The following is a 23,006-nucleotide window of genomic DNA, read 5'->3' on the forward strand; positions in this document are numbered from 1 at the left end:
ATCATTAGAAATGTAGAATGACTCTTTTGTCGGTTATTTGGAAAGTGTAAGAAGAGCCAACATGAAGTTATGAGTGAATTTTGGTTGCACATGTATTTATTTAATGACTTGCTTGAGAAGACTGGGAATGCCTATGTTTTAAATGCCTGAATCTGCTGAACCATGTGAACCTGAGTACTAACGGAGGAAGTTTTGAAAACATTTCAGTTTAGTTTTGCAGCACTCAAAAGGTTTCAAATGAATACAATCTCACCTTGTGATCTAGTATAAAGTGTACACCCATCATTCATTCTCTAGGAGACCTTGAATGTCTGTTCAATTGCATATTAATCTGTCCGTTAGATTTTTTATTTATTTTTTATTTCACTTGGCTCAAACTAATGACCAACTCCCACTAAAACCAATACTGCGTGATGTACTCTATGTGGGAACTTCTATTTGATACTCTATGATATTATATATCCTTTCTTCATTTAGCATGACTTTGTCTAAAGCCAGAAGAAGCTACTGAATCTATATCAGAAACATTTTCTCCTCATAGGTGCACACTGCCCCAATGTGTAAACAGAATCTTACAAGCTTTGAATCAAACATCTTGCATACATTCCTTTTTTTTATTATTGCCACTTCAGAGGCTCTCAACAGCCAAATAAACCACAGACATACCACTGGCATGTCTACCTGTCTGCACTGTAATGAAGTGCAACCTTGCAACCTCTATATAAAATGCTCTTTGTGTCCCTTTATTGCCTGCAGGGAGTTGAAAGCATCCTGATGTTTTGCTTTAAGAGAGAGTCTTGTTTTCTGACGGGGGGCTGTGGCGCTGCTGGTAGCTATCCTTAACCCTAGCTGACAGAGACTGGATAGGAAGGGTGGGTGGGGTTCAACTAAGGAGAAGCCAGGTCTGCAAGCAATTTTCAGCAGTCCGTACTGTTTTAATAGAACTTGTGTGTCCACCCAGTCAAATAAACAACAAGAAAGCAATGGAATGGGGTCATTTTCTTTTTATGCTTTCTTTAGGCGCACAATGTAGATTTCATTACATTCTTTATCTGTATGCATGCAGAACATTCAGTTACAAGACTTTAGCTATTCACTTGAAATATACCACTACACATGGAAGCTTGAAGTAGAGCACAAACAAATTGGAAAACAGTGAATGTAACATTGACTCTTGTTCAAATGTAGGCCTCAATCATAATATCCTTAAGCCCTTTTACTTCCTCTTACCATGATGGAATTCTGGAACATAAGGCCTGGTTTGGGATACCAATATTATTCAAATGTGTACTACAGCCTGCTTGCACTGATAACATATGGTGCTTCAGACAAGCACTGCCATATGGACCCATATGGTCGTCACTCCAAACATGATGACAACACAACCAAATTTAGGGTCATTTCTGAGTGTATTTGCTTCTGAAAGGGAGCCGTCTCTGAATTTGGCTCTGTGTCACATAGTCTAGCCAATCTGTGATGGCTGGCAGCAAAAGCAAAGAAGATTGACTCAGGCTGATCAAAGCGACAGAACAATGACAAGCCTGAGTCGCAGAGGAGAGCAGTGCCATACAGTAGAGATGCTTGGCATGCCGGCAGCTCAGGCTAAAGCAAATAAACAACACAAGCACTCATCAAAATACTTTGCATACACAATCAAGTACAAAATAGTGATAGGGATTGATACCAAAATTCAATCAACTCTTGGACCCAAACATGACCAAATAGACACAGCCTTGATTGCCCATCATCTAAAAGTTGGAACCAATTGGACTCTGGCAGAGTCAAGTGCACAATTTTCTCTCTCAAGCTCTGTAATTGTGGGCCACTCAAATCACCTTTCTACGACTGAGCAGTTCTTGGTGAGATTGAGAAAATAACACAATTTATAACCTATCCAGTAATCACTGCTTTGCATATAGAGGAGGGATGGCCTGTATAAGCCTTTGGTTATGTTGCTGGAACTTAATGACTACACTAGTGCTGGACAGATGAAGGACCTCTAGGTTTTGACATGGTTGCCAAAAAACTTTTTGAAGTGTCACATCTAACTGTCACATCTAAAATAAATATATGTGTTTGTCGCAATATGGGAATAGGCGGATGAATTGACAGTATACTATTTTGCTTTTCAATATTTTCTCTCCTTCCTTCCTTCTCTCTCTCTCTCACTCTCTCTCTCCCACTTCTTATTCCATGATGTTGGCAACGCTTCAGGCTTAAAACTCAATTTCTCAAACACTGAATAGACAGCAATTACACTGAGCTAACTCAATTGTCCAGATAGTGCAGCAAAGGTTCTTGAATACATTGAAGGCCTCAGCTTTAACTCAGCATCACTGCTGCTGCAAAAAGACCATTTTAAACAAAGCACTTTAAAACAGGATGCTTTGGGGGGGGGGGACCTTATCATAGTTAAACAAATAAGGAAACTGTTCAATCGTGGATGGTTGCTATTAAGCAAAGAACCTGTGTCTTATTTAGACGCACTACTTACATGATTACGTTTAAGATAACATTTATAAAAACAGCATTTGTTTAAATTGTCAAATTTCTATTAATTATGATTTCCTAAAATACTTTCCACTGTCCCACATACTTAATTTAGATAAACCTGGAAACAACAGGAGTGATTATGGAAATTGGGCATTCCTTAAAAACAGTCAGATCTAAAAATATTATTTTTGGGGTTTTTAGTTGGATTTTGTTTTCGATGTAGTTAGGTTTCAGTTCATTTACAGAAAAGGTTTAATTTCAGATACCTATTATTCTTTGTTTCTTTATTAAATTCAGTGTTGTTTTTAGCCTTTTGAATTAATATAGTAAACGTGTGTGTGTGTGTGTGTGTGTGTGTGTGTGTGTGTGTGTGTGTGTGTGTGTGTGTGTGTGTGTGTGTGTGTGTGTGTATTATAGCTTAAAAATAATCAGACTCACAGTCATATAGATATCTCAGCTCTTAAAAACTGCATGCACAAAACTCATCAGACATGTTGTGCTAATGAATTTGACTAAATTGCAAAGGCTAACACTAGCATAATTTTGTCAGAAGCAGTGCCACGCCACAGCATATCTCCAAAGAGCGTTGTTTTGGCACTGTTTTAGGTCATCTCCTGAGTCCGTATACCAAAGGAGATACTGACTGACCGAGCACCTTGTTCCTGTGTTGCATATTAAAGAACTCTATGAATTATTGGGTATTAAGTAGGTTCGGACCAGTATTTACTAGATGGACGGGTTTGTGGAGCAGCTAAACAAGATGTTAAAATCCATCATTTGCAAGTTATTGGGTTAATTGGGACCACTGGCTGGACCCTCTTTTGTTTGCAGTGCAGGAAGTATCCCAGGCCTCCACAGGATTTTCTTCCTTTGAGTTACTGTTTAGCAAGAAGCAGCGAGGGGTGTTGGACCTAATTAAAGAAAACTGTGAGGAAGGTCCAAGACCAGCAAAATTTTAAATTCAGTATGTTCTGGACCTGAGAGAAAACATATACACACACACACACACACACAATTTGCTCCAGGTCCTGTCGCACCACTATCATAGAGCTCCATTTTGAGATCTGCCCTTGGGTGATGGTGCATTCTTGGCACTACAGGTTGCTTGAACGTTGCTTGAATTATTCAGAAAGAATTGGCTGGTATGCTGGAGACTCACACAGTGCTTGGTGTAGCCCCACAGTTTTTGTGGTGAAGAACGATGGGTCTATACGGTACTGACTGAGTTATCACAAGTTTAATGAGGTGTCACAATTTGATACTTATCCTGTGCCCTTGGTTGGCAAACTCCTGAACAGGTTGGACACTGCTTGTTTTTTTCTCAACGCTGGATTTGACCAAGGGTTACTGGAAGATTCCCTTGTTTCCAGAGTCAAAAGAAAAAATGACCTTCTCCACTCCATACAGATTATACCAATTTGTGACACTTTAGTTCAGCCTTTTCAGAGGCCAGGTCACTTTCCAGCATCTCATGGACTCTGTACGGCATGATGTCATCATCCATAGTAACACCTGGGTGGAGCATGTGCAGTGAGTGGCCATGATCCCGGAGTCCCTGAGGCAGACGGGACTTAAGACCAACCCGAAAAAGTGTGCATTTGGATGGGGGAGTATTTGGGGAACCACCTGAGAGGTGGGCAGGCACATCCGCAGGTGCAGCCTTCGCATCCTGCCCGCATACCCAGTACCATACCCAGTATCTCTTGTGTATTAGCTCCTGGGACACCCATTCATCCTCTGTTCAGACCATGCCCCGCTGTAATGGCTCCCTTGTGTGAAGGATACCAACGCCCAGATCACCTTGTGGTATCTGGCTCTCCAGCCTTTGAAGTTCAAGATGGTCTATAGGCCAGGGGTGCAGATGGTCATGGCTGATTTCTTCACCCGCTTCCTGGGAGACAGAGTAGGCTCGACCAAATGGATTCTTGGCCTAAGTTAGGCAGAGGAGGGATGGTGCAGTGGTTTCAGGGTGCACTTCTAGGGAGGCTGGCAGGGCAGCTGGGACCACTTCCATAATCATAGTCTCCTGGTTTCAGTAACACACCAGGATCTAGACAGAGTGGAGTGAGCTGGAGACTCGTCCAGAGTGTCCCCCAAGTTTAAATATAGCAGTTCTCTAATATTGTCTAATGAAACAGCCTTCAAATTAGTATTAAGGGGAAAACAAAACAGCTAGTTATAATTGTTCTGCACTTTCACAACAAAGGCTTTAACTGCTGCTGAATATAAAGGAAGTTAAAACAATCTCCACTTTGTTGAAGCATAAGCTCTATGAAACATTGTGACCATTATGCTATTTATTTTTCTGATATGTTTGCTGATGCACTTTGACAAAATAGTGAGGGACATTTCTGTCACAAAACATTTGTAACACAAATTTATGATGAATCGGTGTTTTGTTAAAGCCAAGATTTGTTTGTTTTTATTCTTAGATTTAAAAGCATTGCAAAATTCATCAGTTGTCAAATTGTGAGTAGATAGCAGCATTAATGTTAGATTATTTCTGGTTCAAATAGAATGTGTAAGTTGGTGCTTGTGACAGTGAAACATTGCAAAGTGCAGAAAATATAAGATGACAGGCCATAACTTAAACATTGCTTTTTGCTGTTGGAGCTTGTTACATTCGCAGAGCATGGGCAGAGGAGCACAGGCAACATATCAAACTTAATTACCTTTCAGGTTGCCTCATCAAGTCAGAGCTTCAATGAAGACAGATTGTTCCTGTTCCTGCAGAACCTTTAAAGCCACAAACACCACATGGCTCTTTCTCTAATCTTAGCAGCCTTTTTGAATTATTCCCTGACTGCTATGATGGACTCTTAACAGGAAAATGTGTGTTATTGAGTAGAATTTCAACTGTGAGTCTGTCATTTCTCATCTTAATACACAGATGAGACCTCTGCATCCTAAGGTAAAGTAGCAGTACAAGGTTGCAGTTTGGATTACATGAGGAATAACAACATGTTTACCATGTACTTCCATGGTAATCTTTCAGTTTTATGTTGTAAGTGCCAGTTGCTTTCCTATTTTATTGGGTATTACTTTTGTTTTATGGAGCAATTTTCACATCCTGCCCTTGATGATAGTGGCCTCACTCTCTTTAAGCACCAACAGAGCAGGCCTACTGATGAACACACAGCACAAAGGGGTGATTATGGAGTGCTAAACTAATGATTGTCGATGAGAAGCTGTTCTCACCACTGAGAGAATTCATTTCTCTGTCACTTGGAGTTAATGACTCCTTTTAAGGAGATGAAATCTGGTCACTAGGGAAAGCCACCCTGAAAGACCACAGGTAGCTTTTTCCATTTATCTAAAGTCCTGTTTCTGTAATGTCAGATGTATTTTAGCCGCTGAACACAATACACACATTGGCTGACATGTCAGCTCTAGTCTTTAATTCTAATATCAGATCCATCATCAGTACCTATATGGGAATTTATTGAACATGTCAGGTTAAAGTGGTAGACTGAAGGGACTATTAGCTTTGTCACCTGTGAGTGATCATTTCAAAATGTCTGCTCATGATTCTGGTGCCCTAGATATTTGCTGCCATCTCGAAAGGTTATGCATGAAGCCAAACGGAACTAGGATGGGGTGATATAGAGCAATCTTTATGGGGCACTCAGGTATAGACTCAGTTCACTGCTCATGTGTCAGAAGGTCCTTAACCTCCTGTTTGAAGCTTTTCATTATTAATGTTGAAGTTTGGACTCATGTTATGGAAGACGCTCTGATCTGCCACAGCCAATATTGGGCTTCTAAACAGCAGCGCCCGAGCACATTTGCTGCATATAGAACTTGGTAAACATTTATGAATGATTTAGGAGCGCGAGGCGAATTGGTAAAGCACTACAGCTGCATCGCTGAACTCCCAGCTGCTCTCTCAATGCAGCTTCAACATAAAACTGCTCTTTACAATGAAGTCCGTGTAAAACATCCTGCTTCTTAATACTAGCAAATTCTAAAAGAGCCTACTGTTGAACTCTTGCTCCTCATCCTGTTGAATTCTCAAAGTAAAGAAGCTGAATGAAGTGTCCTCGTATCCCCACATATAGGTGTTGTATTTTTATACATCTTTATTATTATGTACTCTGAAAATATGCACTGACACTGTGAAGATGTTTCATTATAAGTGTTAAGTTACGCTAAGTGATGATGGCTAAGACCAAGCTGATAACTACGGAGACGCAGTGACAACAGAGATCGTAGTTTTCAAAACGTAACTGAATCACTGAATGCTGCACTTCAACTCTATGCCCTGGGGCATGTATTGTAAAATGATTATGTTCTTTTTTTAACTGCTGAATGGGTCTGGCTGAATTAAGTCACACCCTAGTAATTTTATTAGACTGTATAATGGTGTTCTCACAAGAATTGCCAGGAGGAAATTAAAGAACAAATAAACAAAGCAAAAAAAAACGCTACAGTATTAGAGGTGAAGCAACTTTAAAATTAATGTGAAAATTATTGTGGCCAGAATGAAACAGGTTATCAGTACTATCAAGGTACTATTGCATACAATTAAATTACTTCACAAATGTTTGATTTGCATATTTGTAGTTTTTTAACATTTAGAGTTTAGTGTGAGGATTCTCCTTTATTTTCAGGTCTCAAGCTAAGAAACTAAATGCAAAATAAATTGGAAAAAAAAATAGTATTTTTTGTATGTATGTGTATGCCTGTATGTGTATGTGTATAATAATTAATTGCAGTGACTATTTTAAAATAACTTTTTATCCAGTATATCATACTTGATCTTTGTACTTTTATTGCATGAGAAAAACTGTCCCACTGTCATGGGTAAATCATATTATGAGACATGTCTCTGATGACATAAAAAACATAAAACAAACAAAAGATTTTGTTTTTTGTTTTTCCATAGAGGTTGTACTTGGGTAGATTTAACCCAATGCACAATTCACATATTAAAGCTAAATAAAAAGGCAGTGATTCAACCTAACCACTAACATGTGAATTTATGCCATAGCACATCTTATTTTGGTGACTTACTATCATGTGTCATGATCAGACTGTGCACACACATTAAACAAACAGCAGCAGGATAGTGTGGAATAGTTTTATAGGTGAAAGCTTCCATTTACATTATTTACAAGCTGTTAGCAGGCACTAAATGTAAACGCAATCAACATAATATCTTGTTTCATTGATTCATTCTCTAATAATTTGTAATTACAATATGCACATGTAGTGTAGATATTTAATATTGTTTTAAAACATTTTATTCAGTGCCTTTTTGACTAATTGCTTTCCTATATTTATGGAATATCTGGGGTTAGGTATGAAACTGAAATGTTTATATTCTGCATTATGTTTAATACAGTTGCCTGAAGGTGAAATTCAATACTAATGCCTTACGGAGCTGTTCTTTTTACATATACATAATTTACATATTTTATTTAGGCTTTGTATTCCAATTGATTAATTGTGCATTTTCTTATAATAATGGTGTCTGCTTCTGGAAACATTATACCTCATTTCAAACAATTGGTTTAATAAAGTACTGATTATTTCTCGAAAAATAAACAACGCCCTAAAAAAGAATAGATCCATGAAATGGACACAGTGGACTGGCGTGTCTGTTAGAGGGTTTGTGTGATATCAGGTTGCATCTTGATGCAAGCAACCACCTATCAGTCAGATGAACAAGATAATAGCAGAACAAAAGTGTTTTGGTGAAAGTTTAATATGTGTGTGTTCAAATCTCTATTCAAACTTGTGAATAAAATGGTAAAATGCAGCGCATCTGCATCTGTTGCAAGATTCCCTATTTTGACTGAACTCAGATGTTTGATTTCATGCGGTATTTTTTTTCTTTCTAAAGGACTCACACTTTCTTAATTTGTCAGACAGAAAAAACTCTATCATTGCTAACAGTCATGTTCACTGATAGGTTATTAAGTGCATTAATTAACTGTTATGTTATATAGCACTCAACCTTCTATTTAAGGTTTTTTTTTACTAACATTCTTAAATGAATTTGTGTAGTTTATCTATCTATCCTTCTCTGTCTCTCTCCATATATACACATATATATATATATATTTCATATGCAAGACGGAAACATGTACATACTGTCTCCACATCTTCTGTAAAAGTTTACTCTCAAGCTATGTTGCAAACCTGAACTTAGTAAGGGGGCAGTAATTATGGTATATGAGCGTAATATTTTGATAAAAAAGTGTTTCAATACAAGTGTATTTCATCACTGTGTTTGTTTTTATTGCTACCTCCAGAAATACTGCCATTGCTTTGCCACTTATGAGACAGACTTTTCCACATTTTGGCTCACAGCTCACTCTCATATTTCCTTTTTATCGCAGCCCCAGCTTATGACCACAGCTCAGATTTGTGCTTCAGGGAGTCTTTAAAGAAACCTCAGAAAGCATTATTCGGGGTCCGACTGCCTGTGTCCATTCCTGTTAATGTAGTAAAGATCATATGTTCATAGATGATAGATATTCTCCAGCACACAGTCTGTAAATACAATTGCTTAAAATTGCTTAATATAGTACAGTTACTTTTTTTTTTCTCCTTCTCCTGTTTGACAGTATTTGCTGTACTGCATTTTGAAAAATTAAATCAGAAACTTACAACAAAGAGTCACGGCTCTCCTGAATCCCAAACTGAAATCTATTAGAGAATTCCCCAACCACAAAAATAGTGATAAGAGCTACAACTCCCATGAGGGTAGGTGCAAAAACAGAAAAAAATTCAAATCACTTTTTTTGGTCAAAATAGCAACTTTTTAAGCTGATGTCATATGTATATATTTAAATACATGTATAAACTAATGAGTATTATTAAGTGGATTACTTTATGATCCACTGTGTATAGAAAGGCTGCCAACATTATATTGCTCTGCTCTGAGTTTATGGACAAACATGTTCGTAAATGTTTGATAATCTGATCAAGTGCTTTCTATATGAACTTTTTGTGCTCCTAATCCATAATTCATACCTTCTGTGATGTACTATATGTTATGTGAAATGTGTCCACAGTCATTAAAGTGAAAAGCAATGCTCCTCTATAATCGTAAAGGGGCAACTAATGCTTAGAGCCCAAAACAGAAGAACAAGATATGATACATTATTAAATAGTATCGATTACTTTTATCAAATCGATGAGATGGCAAGAAAAAAATAGCTACTCGTATGAAAGTCACGCTCGACTCGCAGCCCTTTCTGTTTGAAGTGTTTCGGCCTTTCAAGAGAACATAAGCAGATCAAAGAGTAACCATAGCTGCTAAGTATGTGGGGGAGGCATGTGTGGACGAATGGAGGAATTCCTCCAAAAGGGAATGGCCTAGACCCATATAGCAGAGCAGAGGGGGAGATGTGTTCAGCTCAGTATATTTACTCCTCATCTAATAGTCCTTTACTCATGTATGCAAACATCATTACTGTCTGGCATTTCAACATTATGTGTTCCTGTCATCAAAATTTAAAGTTCAAGCCCACTAGCCACTTTGTGTCATCAGCCAATTTCTGCATGTTTACAGCAGCTTGCAGTGCTTATGTGCTGAATGTCAGAATAATTGGCCAATTAAAAAGGAGAGCCTGATCCAGTATTCTTTTAAGTGACCCAGAATTTCTAGCTATGTCCTAGAAAGGATGAAAAAAGATAAAATAAAACAAAAAACCTTAAGGCGTGTATTTTTACACACAGATCCAGGAAAGGTTTAACTACCTCAGCTGCAGCAGAGTATCACTTGAAAGAATCTTTGGCAGTGTTTAGCTAATGTAGACGCTACAGCAGAGGCATACCAAACAAAAATCTAGCATTGGAAAATGACCTACTTCCTAAACACAACAAAAATGCTTTCACATCAATTAGGTCAGTGATTACAGCATTTGTGGAGTTTAACTTGAGTGAGTGAGTAAGTAATAGACGGTATACACTTTATGGATGAAAGTCCATGCGGGATATACTGTCAGTGTGTCATATATTAAGGATATACAAAAAATAAAAACACCTACATTTCAAAGGTTTGTTCTTCCCTACTGTATTCTGCTTACAATGCTCCTGTCAGCCCATGCTTCTTTGCATCTTCTTCTTTCCATTACTCAAACACTGATTTAATTGATGAAGCTATTATCAAGGCTACAGTTAGAAATGTTCCGTTTAACAGCATATTAAATCAATGTTGACATTTAACCATTTTACCTTTATTTAAAATGTTATTTCTCAAATTTCATCGGAACAGAGGCTACATCTGAGATTTGGTTCCTTGTGGATTCTCACATAGTATAGTTTTCCTTTTCTAATGTAATCAAGCACCCATTTTATAAGAGACAGTAATAATTTATTTCTGCCCCTAATAGCCTATACATCACTGGCAGGGTATATATTTCATTTTCCTGAAGCATGAAGGCGAATAGAAATCTTAATGATTTGCCCTTGCTAGCATAATTTTAATTATGGATTTTCGTCTACATGATCGATTTGGAGAAAGCCATAGTAATACAAGTTGTACATTCTACTGTATTAAATATTTGATATCCATTAAATTTTCATGATTAATGTTCTGGTAAAGAATCAGTTTCTCTAAGCCCTCTGGTTTTATTGCTGAGTAAATTAAGGGTTTTACTCCCTTAGCAAGAGATATAGCCATATATCGCACCAAAGCTTTGCTTGTCATGAGAAATGGAGCAATTTGATATTGATTGTAAGGGAATTTTAAACTGAGAGAAATGGTCACCAAAAGAGAGAACTTGATGTTCTATCTTTAATATGGGTAAGAATGAGCTTGTACATTTCACTTTGTCATTGTTTGGTGAAACGGTGTTTTTATGCGTTTTATTTTTCAGTTTATTGTCATTTAATTTTTGTGCATAAAGTTTGCTTGCTGGTTTATCTCTATCCAGTGATGATTCTACAGGTTGTGTAGCTTATGCAACTATGAAAATGGTACTATTTGTCTTTTATTCTTGCATGTACTAATGTGTGCTTGGTATTAAAAACTAAAGCAATGAGCATAGACTAACTGAGAAATACCAGCATATGGTGTTTGAAGTGCTAATATAAAATGTTAATTTATTTTATGAGCATAATATATAGAAAGATATTTAGAATTATTTTTGCAGCTTCACCCACTGACGATTTTACACATGCTTATGAGTAAAAACTCATTTAGCTTACTATCGGAGTAAGCAGACAGATTCTGGTCTGCTAGCCACATACATTTCTGAAGTTGAACTTAAGTTTTAATACCCCTTCCTACTGTACTTAAGTAGAATTTTATAGGTATCTGTACTTGAGTACTTGTTTTTCTGACAACTTATTACTTTTTCTCCCCGTTCTCTACACAAATATATATACTTGTACTATGCTCCTTACATTTGCAAAGCTCGTTACTTTAGGTTTAACACATTTGAGGGAAGTTTTCGTTTCCCAGCTCTTTCAAACATCAAACCAATCTCAGCAAAAATAAGCAGAACAATGGTGTGTGTCATATACAAAGGGATGAAAGATCATTTACATGTGTTATAGCTATACTTAGAGGTTAAAGTGGACCAGAACTCTTGAACAGCATTTTAGGTGCAAAATGTTCATAAGCTGTGGTCTTGGTACTTTAGCATCAAGCTAGCACTACAGAAGACGAGCCAGCATAAAGGGAATGACATTTTAGGGGGGGTTGTTGTTTTTTTAAGTGGCCTTTTTAATTACGTTAATTGGGTTTATATCAGCTCAACAAATGTCAGCAACCACCCAAACTGTGTGTCTGTCACACACGGTGTTGCTTGCTAAAGCTCCAGCTGCTGTATTTTACAGGGAGAGAACAGAATGAGAGCTACCTTCACTCAGAGATGGACAAAGATAAGAAAGACAGGGCAGGAGAAAAAGACAAACGGTTATATTTAAAGGTATGGACTGCTTAGGACTGGGTATTTGACACACTGGAAATTTAAAGCTTTCATGTAATGTGCTAATTTTTTTTGTAATTTACGTTTGATTTTTTCGTTAATGTTGGGAAACATGCTGCAAAACAAACTGAGGTACTCAGCAGTTTAGTGCAGGATAAACATGTTAGTTTGCTGTATTCTGATAAATTTACAGTAACTGTGTGCTGTAATGTTCATGGTCAGCTAGGTTACATAAAGTCTAGCAGAAACTAGTCATTTTTCTGTTTAGATGTGGAGCTAAAGTAAAAGTAACAACAACAACAAAAAACAGCATAATCCCACGTATTAATATCATTAAGTATTATTTTAATTCACTTTTACTTGAGTGAAGCACTTTGACTTTTACCAGAGTTTTCTTAACCCAAGCATCTGTTTCTACTTCAATTATTTTTTTATATAGCCACTCTTCTTTAAAAGACAACTTATTGATTATAAAAGCAATGTATTTTTTCTGGTCCAATTAATTAGTCAGACGGTCCCAAGGATCTATGTTATGGTTTTTGTATACTATCTAGTATTCATATAACTGACAAATCACCGAAGCAATAATGAATGAACTGTAATAAATATAATAAAACAAGCTAGGAAGTACCTCAGGCTTAAAAGACATTCTGTGCATTGAGCAGGTACACTGCTGCATACAGCTAATCTTTAACAAAGTATCCTGATTGTGTATCTGATCAGAGAGGCCTGCAGTGCCTTCCTATCTCCGTACACAGAGGTGTTAGAGGGCAACGCTGTGCATGAGGAGATATGGGACGAGGCAACAACAGGAGAATAATGAGCCACCAAGCCTTAGCGCCTGAGTTTTGTAAGTCCTAATGATTCTGGCTCCAATTCAAAGGAGAAAGACCCACTTGAAGCCAACTTTCATTTCCCAGTATAGAATGGTGTGAATCTCATCTCCTAAAAGAATTACAGGTATCACACATTCTGCTGATCTCCTCACACACCTCTCTGTCAATCAAATACAGGACCAAAAAGTACCTGAATTATATCTAACAGGGGAGGTAATGCATCTTACAGGTTTTAAGTGTAATATAATTTGTTAATAATCTCTCAATCAGATAAAATCTAATTTGCCACCTTCATTTCATATGTTGTCTCAAATGTCTTATTACACACAGCTTCATGTAATTGGAGAAAGTACGATTCTGCACAGCTCTATTCATCACCTACTGTCACCTAATGCCATGAAAGTGGATGTTTCTTAAAATCACCGTCTGATATGTTCACATCTTTGTGCTCAGTAGCTGTCTCACTTATGTAACTGTTCTGTTGTGAACAGCTTTGCCATGACGTTCTCATTTTGGGTTTGGTGCAACACATTTGACTTGTAGGTATATTTCTCAGTGTCACTGACTTCTCTGAGTTCTGATGAGCACAGGCAGCAGAGCGAAAACACTGTTTTCTTTCTTCTGATGGTTTCCCTTCATTGTTGATCTTGAATCTTACTGCAGACAGGCCACAGTAAAAGGTTTACTTCTCTCAATCACATCTCTCAGTCTGAGTAAAAGAGCCAGAACACTTTGTGTAAAAGCTAGCGTATATCATACAGCGGCAGCCTTTTTCGTATCAGCAAATCAGAAAAAGTGACTCACTGAAGGTTTCTTCTGTCACAATAACCACAACAGAAAAGAAACAAGGAACGTGTTTTGAGAGAAGTAATTGTTACTTCATCTTTAGCCCTCACCATCGCTGCCAAAATTTATCTCACAGCTGCACAAGCAGTATTGTGGACTAGGGTGTAGACATAAATTGCATTTTTATGTTGTTCTATTGAAAGGGGTGGGTAGGGACTAAAATGCCATTTCAGAAAATCTTACTCTGCAACATTTACTGCTTACTTGGGATTTCTTTCCAGTCCCCTCTTAATATTACTCCCTCATGACACCCTCCATGCAAGATGCTACTGCAAGTTCATTATCATCAATAAGTCAAGTTTATTCTATCTTTCATCATCATATCATGCATTCCAACCACAGCACCTTTTTTTGCAATGTAAACCAATTTATTTCTCCCTTCTATTGCAGATAATATTAAACAATGCCCTAAGAGTAGAGGCTGTCTGAATGGGAATGATTTATTACAAAGAAAGAAGTCTGTGCGTCGGTTTGCAGAGCTCTGCAGTGTAAAATAACCTCATTTATATTCTATATTGCTCAGGCTGCCTCACTTAATATTCCTGTCAGCACTCTTATGCCATTCCTTCTGTTGGCTTTGCCTGCAATAAAGCCGCTGCCTTTGAAAAGTGTACAAACAATATTAAACACATTTCATCAGATTAGTGCAATGCAGAAAGGCTACTTTTAAAGCAAAACAACAGGGTCAAGTGAGCCACAGTACTCATTGTTTGATGACAGATTGAAATCATTGTGCAGCAGGCACTGGGATCATTTAAAACAGATGTGTGACAGAATGTTGCCTGCCATTGGGCAGCATGTACTATTCACAGATGATCTCAAAGCATATTAGGAGCAAACAACTAATCACAGTTAAATAAGGTGAAGACACTCATTTTGCTTATTATTCTGCAACTTGCTCACTGTGAAATTAGAAGACATCAGACTGTTAAATTGCTACATTATAATGGATCTCAAGCCTATTATAAGTCAACTGTATTGTTCTTGATGTTGAGAGTAGTCTTTTAATGGAGGGTTAAGACGTTAATGGCAAAGTTATTTCTTTATTTTTTTTTATAGAAACATAACTGAAATTACTTACTCCATTATCAAATGTTGTTGAAACATTTATTTTTAAAAAACATCATAGCTAATGCATATGTTAATAAAAATAAACTGTACTGATTTATTTATAGCCAGCAAGATAGTAGGAAAAAAACATTACCTCCTATTAAACATTAAGAAGAGGTTTAAAAGTCAATAAGGAAGTTGACATTCTGACTTCAGTGGGAACACTATTCCACAGGTTGAACTCAAACGGCAGAAGCCCACTGACCTTTGTTTACTAGTCAAAACGTTGTAATGACCTGCAGCATCCCATTCACTGATCTCAGGAAGCACCCAGGCACATAGAGTAGAGAATTTAATGCTTTAAATGTCATTACCAAGAGTTTAAAATCAATATTAAATTTAGCAGGCAAACAGTGTAAATTTGCTCATACAGGAGTAATTTTTCTTGGTGCCAGTTTGATTTAAAGAGCAACAAATAATCAGGGTGGGAAATAAAAATAAAAAGATACATGACTTTGTGCAAGTCGTCTGCAGATAAGAACAATATAATTTTGGAATTCTTTTGAAAACATTTTTTATATTTATTTTTTATATTTTTTATATATATTTATTTATATATATATATATTAGGGGTGCAACGATATTCGTATCGATATTGAACCGTTCGATACAGTGCTTTCGGTTCGGTACGCATATGTATTGAATAATACAAAATTTGTAATTTATTTCATCAACTTTCCTTCTGACAATGCTGTCTGTGTTGAGCGCTCAGTGAATCTGCGTTCGACTACTCCGCCTAGGTTACACTGTCGAGCGCAGATCCACTGAGTGCTCAACACAGACAGCATCGTCAGAAGGAAGAGCGCAGGGCAAGCTAGCGAGACAGAAGTTAAGCTCTCCTTGCAACATGGCAAATTGAACCTCCCCCACCCTCATTCAGATCTGGCGTTTGGAATTATTTTGGTTTTCATGTGATGTATGACCCTGAAGGTAAGCGCGTCATGGACTAAAGTAAAACAGTATGTTGGATGTGCCACGCAATGCTCAATTACATGGGTGGGAACTAGTGTGTTAGCGCAGTTAGCTCGTTAACGTGTTGGCCGTCTAGCCCCATGCACGGGCGATCAGGGGTAGCTCGTTAACGGAGATTTGCCGTGTTGTGGCGTTAACGTCATTTCAACGAGATTAACCTGAAAGCACTAGTGGGAACACAACGAATATGACTGCACATTTACATCATCCTAGTGCAAAAACAACAAGCATGCATGCTACAAACTTTAGCCGAGTCATTTAGACAGCCATTAGCACATGATTCTCCTTATGGGGACCTGATATGTTTAATATGCTGCTGAGAATATAGGCCAGAAGAAGCGGATAGTATAGCTTTTATTTTGGAAAGAGCCATTTCTCTGTAATAAACTCTCTTTTCCAAAGATGCATGATTCCTCAATCAGATACAGGGCTCGCAATATCGCTAGCCCGACGTCCTGGGGCTAGCGATTTTTCCAGTCGGCCTACCAAAATCTATCTCTGCCCTGCCCGTCGGGCTATTGGAAAAACATATGTCAATGCTTTTGCATTCTTTCGGAAATGTAGCTGGGTAATTATGTCATTGGCATCGGTGAGCCACTGTCAATATGTGACATATTGAAATCTCATTTGAATTTGCGCTTGTTTTTTTGCTTTCACTTTACAATCGCTCGGACAGCACTGATTGGTGAGTGATGATAATTTGCGCACCAATTCCTCTGACATCGTCTTATTAATCGTTAGTTTACTACACAAACATGACAAGTGAAATCTCCCGCAGCAAGCTTAAACATGTGAGAGGTTGATCGCGCAGAGAATCGCTGAGCGTTATGTGAGTGCGTGTGTAAAAGCAGCAGGATATATATTTCAGTTCCGCTGAGCCAAATAAGACAGGTCAGGGTGAAGACGTGACAGCCAAAGAAAAGCTTACCACAAAACAGAAAAGTTATGACAAATCAGACTATAAGGCAAAAAGAAAATGCAGCTTTATGGTTTCATGGACAAAAGAATTTCTTTGGCTGCAATATGATGAGCTATATAACCAGGGCTGCACATAAGTGGTCCGCAGGTGCGCATTCGCTGTCAAAATAAAAAACACGCACAAGGGTTAGGGTTAAATTTAAAAACTGTACTTTTGAGTTAAAATATATATTTATAAATATATATTTATAATTTTAATAAATGACAAATTAAAAAGGCATGAACATTTTTTTGTATCGAAAAAATATCGAACCGTGACACCAAAGTATCGAACCGAACCGAACCGAACCGTGAATTTTGTGTATCGTTGCACCCCTAATATATATATATATGACCAACCTGTGCACTGCCTGGATTGATTACAAGAAGGCCTATGACTCAATGCCCCACAGCTGGATACTGGAATGCCTAGAATTGTACAAGATCAATGGGACCCTAAGAGCCTTCATCAGGAACTCAATGGGGATGTGGCGTACAATACTAGAGGCCAACTCCAAGCCCATAGCACAAGTCACCATCAAGTGCGGGATCTACCAAGGAGATGCTCTGTCCCCACTGCTGTTCTGCATAGGCCTGAACCCCCTCAGTGAGATCATTAACAAGACCGGCTACGGATACCGACTACGGAACGGAGCAGTTGTCAGCCACCTCCTGTACATGGATGACATCAAGCTGTATGCCAAGAGTGAACGAGACATCGATTCACTGATCCACACTACCAGGCTATACAGCAATGACATTGGAATGTCGTTCGGACTGGAGAAGTGTAGTCGGATGGTAACAAAGAGAGGGAAGGTAGTCAGAACTGAGGGGATTTAACTACCAGAAGGCAACATTGCAGACATAGAAGACAGCTACAAGTACCTGGGGATCCCGCAGGCGAATGGGAACCATGAAGAGGCCGCTAGAAAAGCTGCAACCACCAAGTACCTGCAGAGGGTCAGGCAAGTCCTGAGGAGTCAGCTGAATGGTAAGAACAAGATCCGGGCCATCAACACGTACGCCCTGCCTGTGATCAGGTACCCTGCTGGGGTAATAGGCTGGCCAAAGGAGGAGGTAGAAGCCACTGACATAAAGACAAGAAAGCTCCTTACCATGCATGGAGGGTTTCACCCCAAGTCCAGCACCCTGAGGCTGTACGCTAAGAGGAAGGAAGGGGGCCGGGGACTGGTGAGTGTCAGCACCACAGTCCAGGATGAGACAACGAACATCCAAGAATACATTGGGAAGATGGCCCCAACTGACCGAGTGCTCAGTGAATACCTCAGGCAGCAGAAACCCAAGAAAGAGGAGGGAGACGAGGAACCATCATGGAAGGACAGGCCCCTGCACGGTATGTACCACCGGCAGATAGAGGAGGTGGCTGATATCCAGAAATCCTACCAGTGGCTGGACAAAGCTGGACTGAAAGACAGCACAGAGGCACTAATCATGGCAGCACAAGAACAAGCTCTGAGCACAAGATCTATAGAGGCTGGGGTCTATCACACCAGGCAAGACCCCAGGTGCAGGCTGTGTAAAGATGCCCCAGAGACAATCCAGCACATAACAGCAGGGTGCAAGATGCTAGCAGGCAAGGCATACATGGAACGCCATAACCAAGTGGCCGGCATAGTGTACAGGAACATCTGTGCCGAGTATAACCTGGAAGTCCCGAGGTCAAAATGGGAGATGCCCCCAAGGGTGGTGGAGAATGACCGAGCTAAGATCCTGTGGGACTTCCAGATACAGACGGACAAAATGGTGGTGGCTAACCAACCGGACATAGTGGTGGTAGACAAACAGAAGAAGACGGCCGTAGTGATCGATGTAGCGGTTCCGAATGACAGCAATATCAGGAAGAAGGAACACGAGAAGCTGGAGAAATACCAAGGGCTCAGAGAAGAGCTCGAGAGGATGTGGAGGGTGAAGGTAACGGTGGTCCCCGTGGTAATCGGAGCACTAGGTGCGGTGACTCCCAAGCTAGGCGAGTGGCTCCAGCAGATCCCGGGAACAACATCGGAGATCTCTGTCCAGAAGAGCGCAGTCCTGGGAACAGCTAAGATACTGCGCAGGACCCTCAAGCTCCCAGGCCTCTGGTAGAGGACCCGAGCTTGAAGGATAAACCGCCCGCAGGGGCGTGCTGGGTGTTTATATATATATATATATATATAATTTTTTTTAATTGTTTTTTACCAATAACTAAAATATTTGATTTATTGGCATTGAACCTTAGAAAGTTTTGAGACAACCATTATTTGATATCCCTTTGAGAAGTGAACATATAACTGTGTGTACAATGTTATGGCTATGAATAATCTGGTTTAGAGGAAACATGTATACTGAATACAGAAGAAGGCCACTGACAGAGCCATGAGCAACACCTCAATGAAAATGGGCAACAGAGAAGGTCGAAGGCTGTGAGCTCTAAGACTGAGCACTCACTTCTAAAATTAAACCACAGATAATCTTCAAACGGGAAGTTTTTCTGCTCAAAAGCATGACTGAAAAATAATGTTAAACATATTGTTACTACTTATAAAAGACATTAACTGAATTGAAATTACTTAGATAAGCCTGAAATAGGCTTTCAAAGGAGGCGATGAATGACGATGTGTTTAAAACAAGTTAGAAATATACCAACTGTTTAAAATTAAAAGAATTAAATGAAAAATTGTAAGATATATCTCTGTAAAGACTTGGTTGTATCTGTATTACACATGGAGGATTTCATCTGAAAAATTATATTTATTAGAGATTTTGAGAAGAGAGGCAAATGTGTGAAAGAGTTGATAAAATTTTCCCAATAAATTCAGCTGGAAATTTCTTAGGCTAGTCAGATTTAGGGGTGAATTCTGTACACAGAATACCACTGGGCCTAATTTTCTAATATTTGTATGGAAATGTTCGTACACTGTGACAATTACCATCAGATTTATGAAATGTGTATACTGGCCTATTTGTTTCTCACCACTTTGCGTACACTTGTATATCAGAATCATTCAGAACCAACAGCCTTGTGTAGTCTCCATACAATTTGCATACTATCTGCATACAACCCCATCTCCCTTTCTGTATGTAAGGATACATGTTTTCTTCTTGGTAAAGTAGAGAAAGAGAGAAGCCTGCACCTCTAAGGCAAGAAATAAAGAGAAAGTCTGACTGTAGAAAATTCAATAATAGTGTCTGAGATCCAAGAAGGAAGCACTCAGCGGGAATGAAGACCGTTTATGTAAATAAATAAATAATTAAATTTAGGCACTAAAGCTAAAATAATGGGAGTGCTGAATATCATTTCTCAGAAAAAAGAAAAAAAGTTTGGAATCAATGATAATATGAAAAAGACTAACAAACCTTAGAAAGAAAACTGTTCTATGACAAAAACCATGTGATCAGGTAGCTCCAGGTGAGAAATTCTCTAGCATCCATGGGATCGTGCCAGGAAGTTATGCTGTAAGTGATGCCATTCAGCAATAATAAACGTCATTTTTAACTACAGTAGCAGTAGTACTCATTTTTGAGACTTCTTTTTAAATTCTGCTTTGTGGTCAGATAAAATGCATCTACTACCTCTAAGTTCTCCATGCAAACAAACCAGATGACAGAATTAGGTTAAGGATGTGACCTTTGGAATGACTGGTTACATTAACTGACACCACCAATTTTCCACCTGCCATAAAAACAAGTATTTTACGCATTATCAATAAAGGTTATCTGGATGCTTTGGGGGTTTTTTTTAAGTTGGAACTGGCTTACAAGTCAACTATTTACCTGTTAATAAACATTATTAGTTACAATCTTATTGTAAACATTAAACAGCTATGAATTAAAGGTTAATTAACATTAACTTAAGCTATTCCTGATTTTATTGGTTATTTGGTAACACATATGTCTTACACAGCTCTATCTAGCCACAAAGCTCATGTTGCCAAAATGTAAACACCTGTGTAGGTCTGCAGGTGCTTTCACTATTGGTGTGTAGTATGTGTATATACAGTTAGAAAAGATCACAAGGTGTAAAGCCAAGCAGAAAGTATTGAATGGGCTCATCTCAGCCAGATAACCTCTGGTTCACAGTCAGGAGGTAATGCTGACTGTTAACCTAACACAGGATCTTCCCTCTAGTTACAATATCTCACAGTGCTATAGATCTTCCCATGGGAACAGATTGTTTTTAAAAAAAAAGACTTATACCCCTTCGATGAGTTGCTTCTCTTCTCTGCAATGTGTCATGTATGTTGACAAAACTGAACCAAAACTGAAACCCTATACTATGAAGCCATATTTAATCTTATCCCGATAACTTATTAAGCCTGGGTTTTCAGAAGGTTGATCAACTTATGCTGCTAACTGAACCTGCTCCAAAACAGCTAATGTTGAGGATTAGGATCAGGATCCGCAGATATGAAATCACTGCCTACTAACTGATCAATTCTCTGGAAAATAGTATCACCATCCCTGGAAGATCCCTTGGTTCTTAGGGCCTGTTTTTACACCAGTATGAAATATACAACTTCATTCTGTAATTCTTTTTTTTTTTTTTTTTTTTTTTGCCTGTCCCGTTTGGCTCTTTTGCCATCAGAATTATTGTCTAAAGGCAAAGAAAGATGCCCAACGGATTTACTTTACCAAACTGACCATCCCAGCCTTGCCATAATGGTCCATTTGATTCACCTTTTATTGTTTATTTTATTTTCACTTGTTGAATACGGGACAGACTTGACTGGGGGAAAGAAGAGGAAAAAGAAAGAGGGAAAGAGAAACAGCTGAGAAGAGGGACGGGGGAGAAGGGCAAAAAACAAAAACCAACAGAATGGGCAGGGGAAAAAAAGAAAAAAAAAAGAGAAAAAAAATGCATATATCGATCACCTGGATCACCTGCTGAGAAAGAAAAAAGAAAACAAGCAGAAGAGAACAAGAGTAATAGAATAAACAACATCACAATGATATATGGGAATATGACAGTAAATACTAAATATTAAACATTATTGTGCAGCACATAAGATAAACAGAACACAGTGTGCTTTGAGGTAGGAGCCAAAAAGGGTGTAGTTTGTGGGTGTGATCACCCGTGTGTACACCTGTGTGTACAAACTAACAAAAGAATTACAGAATGTACACCAGGTGTACACAGGTGTACATTCTGTAATTCTTTTGTTAGTTTGTTTGCTTTCTATTGACTGCAAACATATTTATACAAAAATGTTCTATATTTTAAGCATTAATATATATGATCTTAGTTTTGTATTTTAATTGATTTGTGAAATAATTTTTCTGTCAATTTTGTGTCCAATTCACACATAGCATAGTGAAAACTTATGTTTCAATTATGTTTTTATATTTATTCTTTACCCTCGCTGAGACTGTTAAACACCAGCAAGGCTGCAGCTGAAAGAACAAAAATTGAAACCATCTTTTAAACATAATTGTGGTGAAATGCGCTATTATAATCCATCAGAGTATCACGTCTGAATGACAAAGCTCTGACATTGATAAACCTGTTAAATTCACAACGGCATATTTGCCAGCTTTCCTCCAGCCTTTAAATATGCTAGACTCTATTAATAGCTCTTCTCCAATCTTACTGACCAAAGCATTTAAAGTCCACAACTTCATATAGTGCTTTTAATGTTAAACTGTGAACATTAAACATTACACAACATCATATGTAGCTTTCAGTGTTCATCAGACAGACTGCAATTTGATTACATGCTTTGACTGTTTCATTCTTTAAATATAATGTTTAACACAACTAGTGTAAACTGAAAATTGCATACAAAGATTAACTAGAAAATCACCAGAAAATCCAGTTGAAAAAGTGACAGTAATAAACAATGCTTCTTATTTTGTATAAAAAGGATCTTGTGTTGACCTGCTTGCCAGGTGATGTTTCCTGAGGTCTGAC

At 38.2% G+C, this 23,006-nt stretch overlaps 1 protein-coding gene and 1 long non-coding RNA gene across 3 annotated transcripts in view; one reads left to right on the forward strand and one right to left on the reverse strand.

The window, feature by feature from the left end:
• Positions 1-23,006, reverse strand: part of LOC309711791 — a 69,178-nt gene that overhangs the window by 2,472 nt on the left and 43,700 nt on the right. The gene's annotated exons all lie outside the window — the stretch shown is intronic.
• On the forward strand, positions 15,904-19,204 carry LOC309710880 (uncharacterized protein; the record flags this gene model as incomplete). Its single annotated transcript, XM_082540721.1, has 2 exons — positions 15,904-16,102; positions 17,515-19,204. The coding sequence occupies exon 2, from the start codon at positions 18,218-18,220 to the stop codon at positions 19,202-19,204; it is 987 nt and encodes a 328-aa protein (XP_082396847.1). The 5' UTR covers positions 15,904-16,102; positions 17,515-18,217.

Source organism: Aulonocara stuartgranti (assembly GCF_965226115.1).
Source record: "Aulonocara stuartgranti genome assembly, chromosome: 1".
Taxonomy (NCBI): domain Eukaryota; kingdom Metazoa; phylum Chordata; class Actinopteri; order Cichliformes; family Cichlidae; genus Aulonocara; species Aulonocara stuartgranti.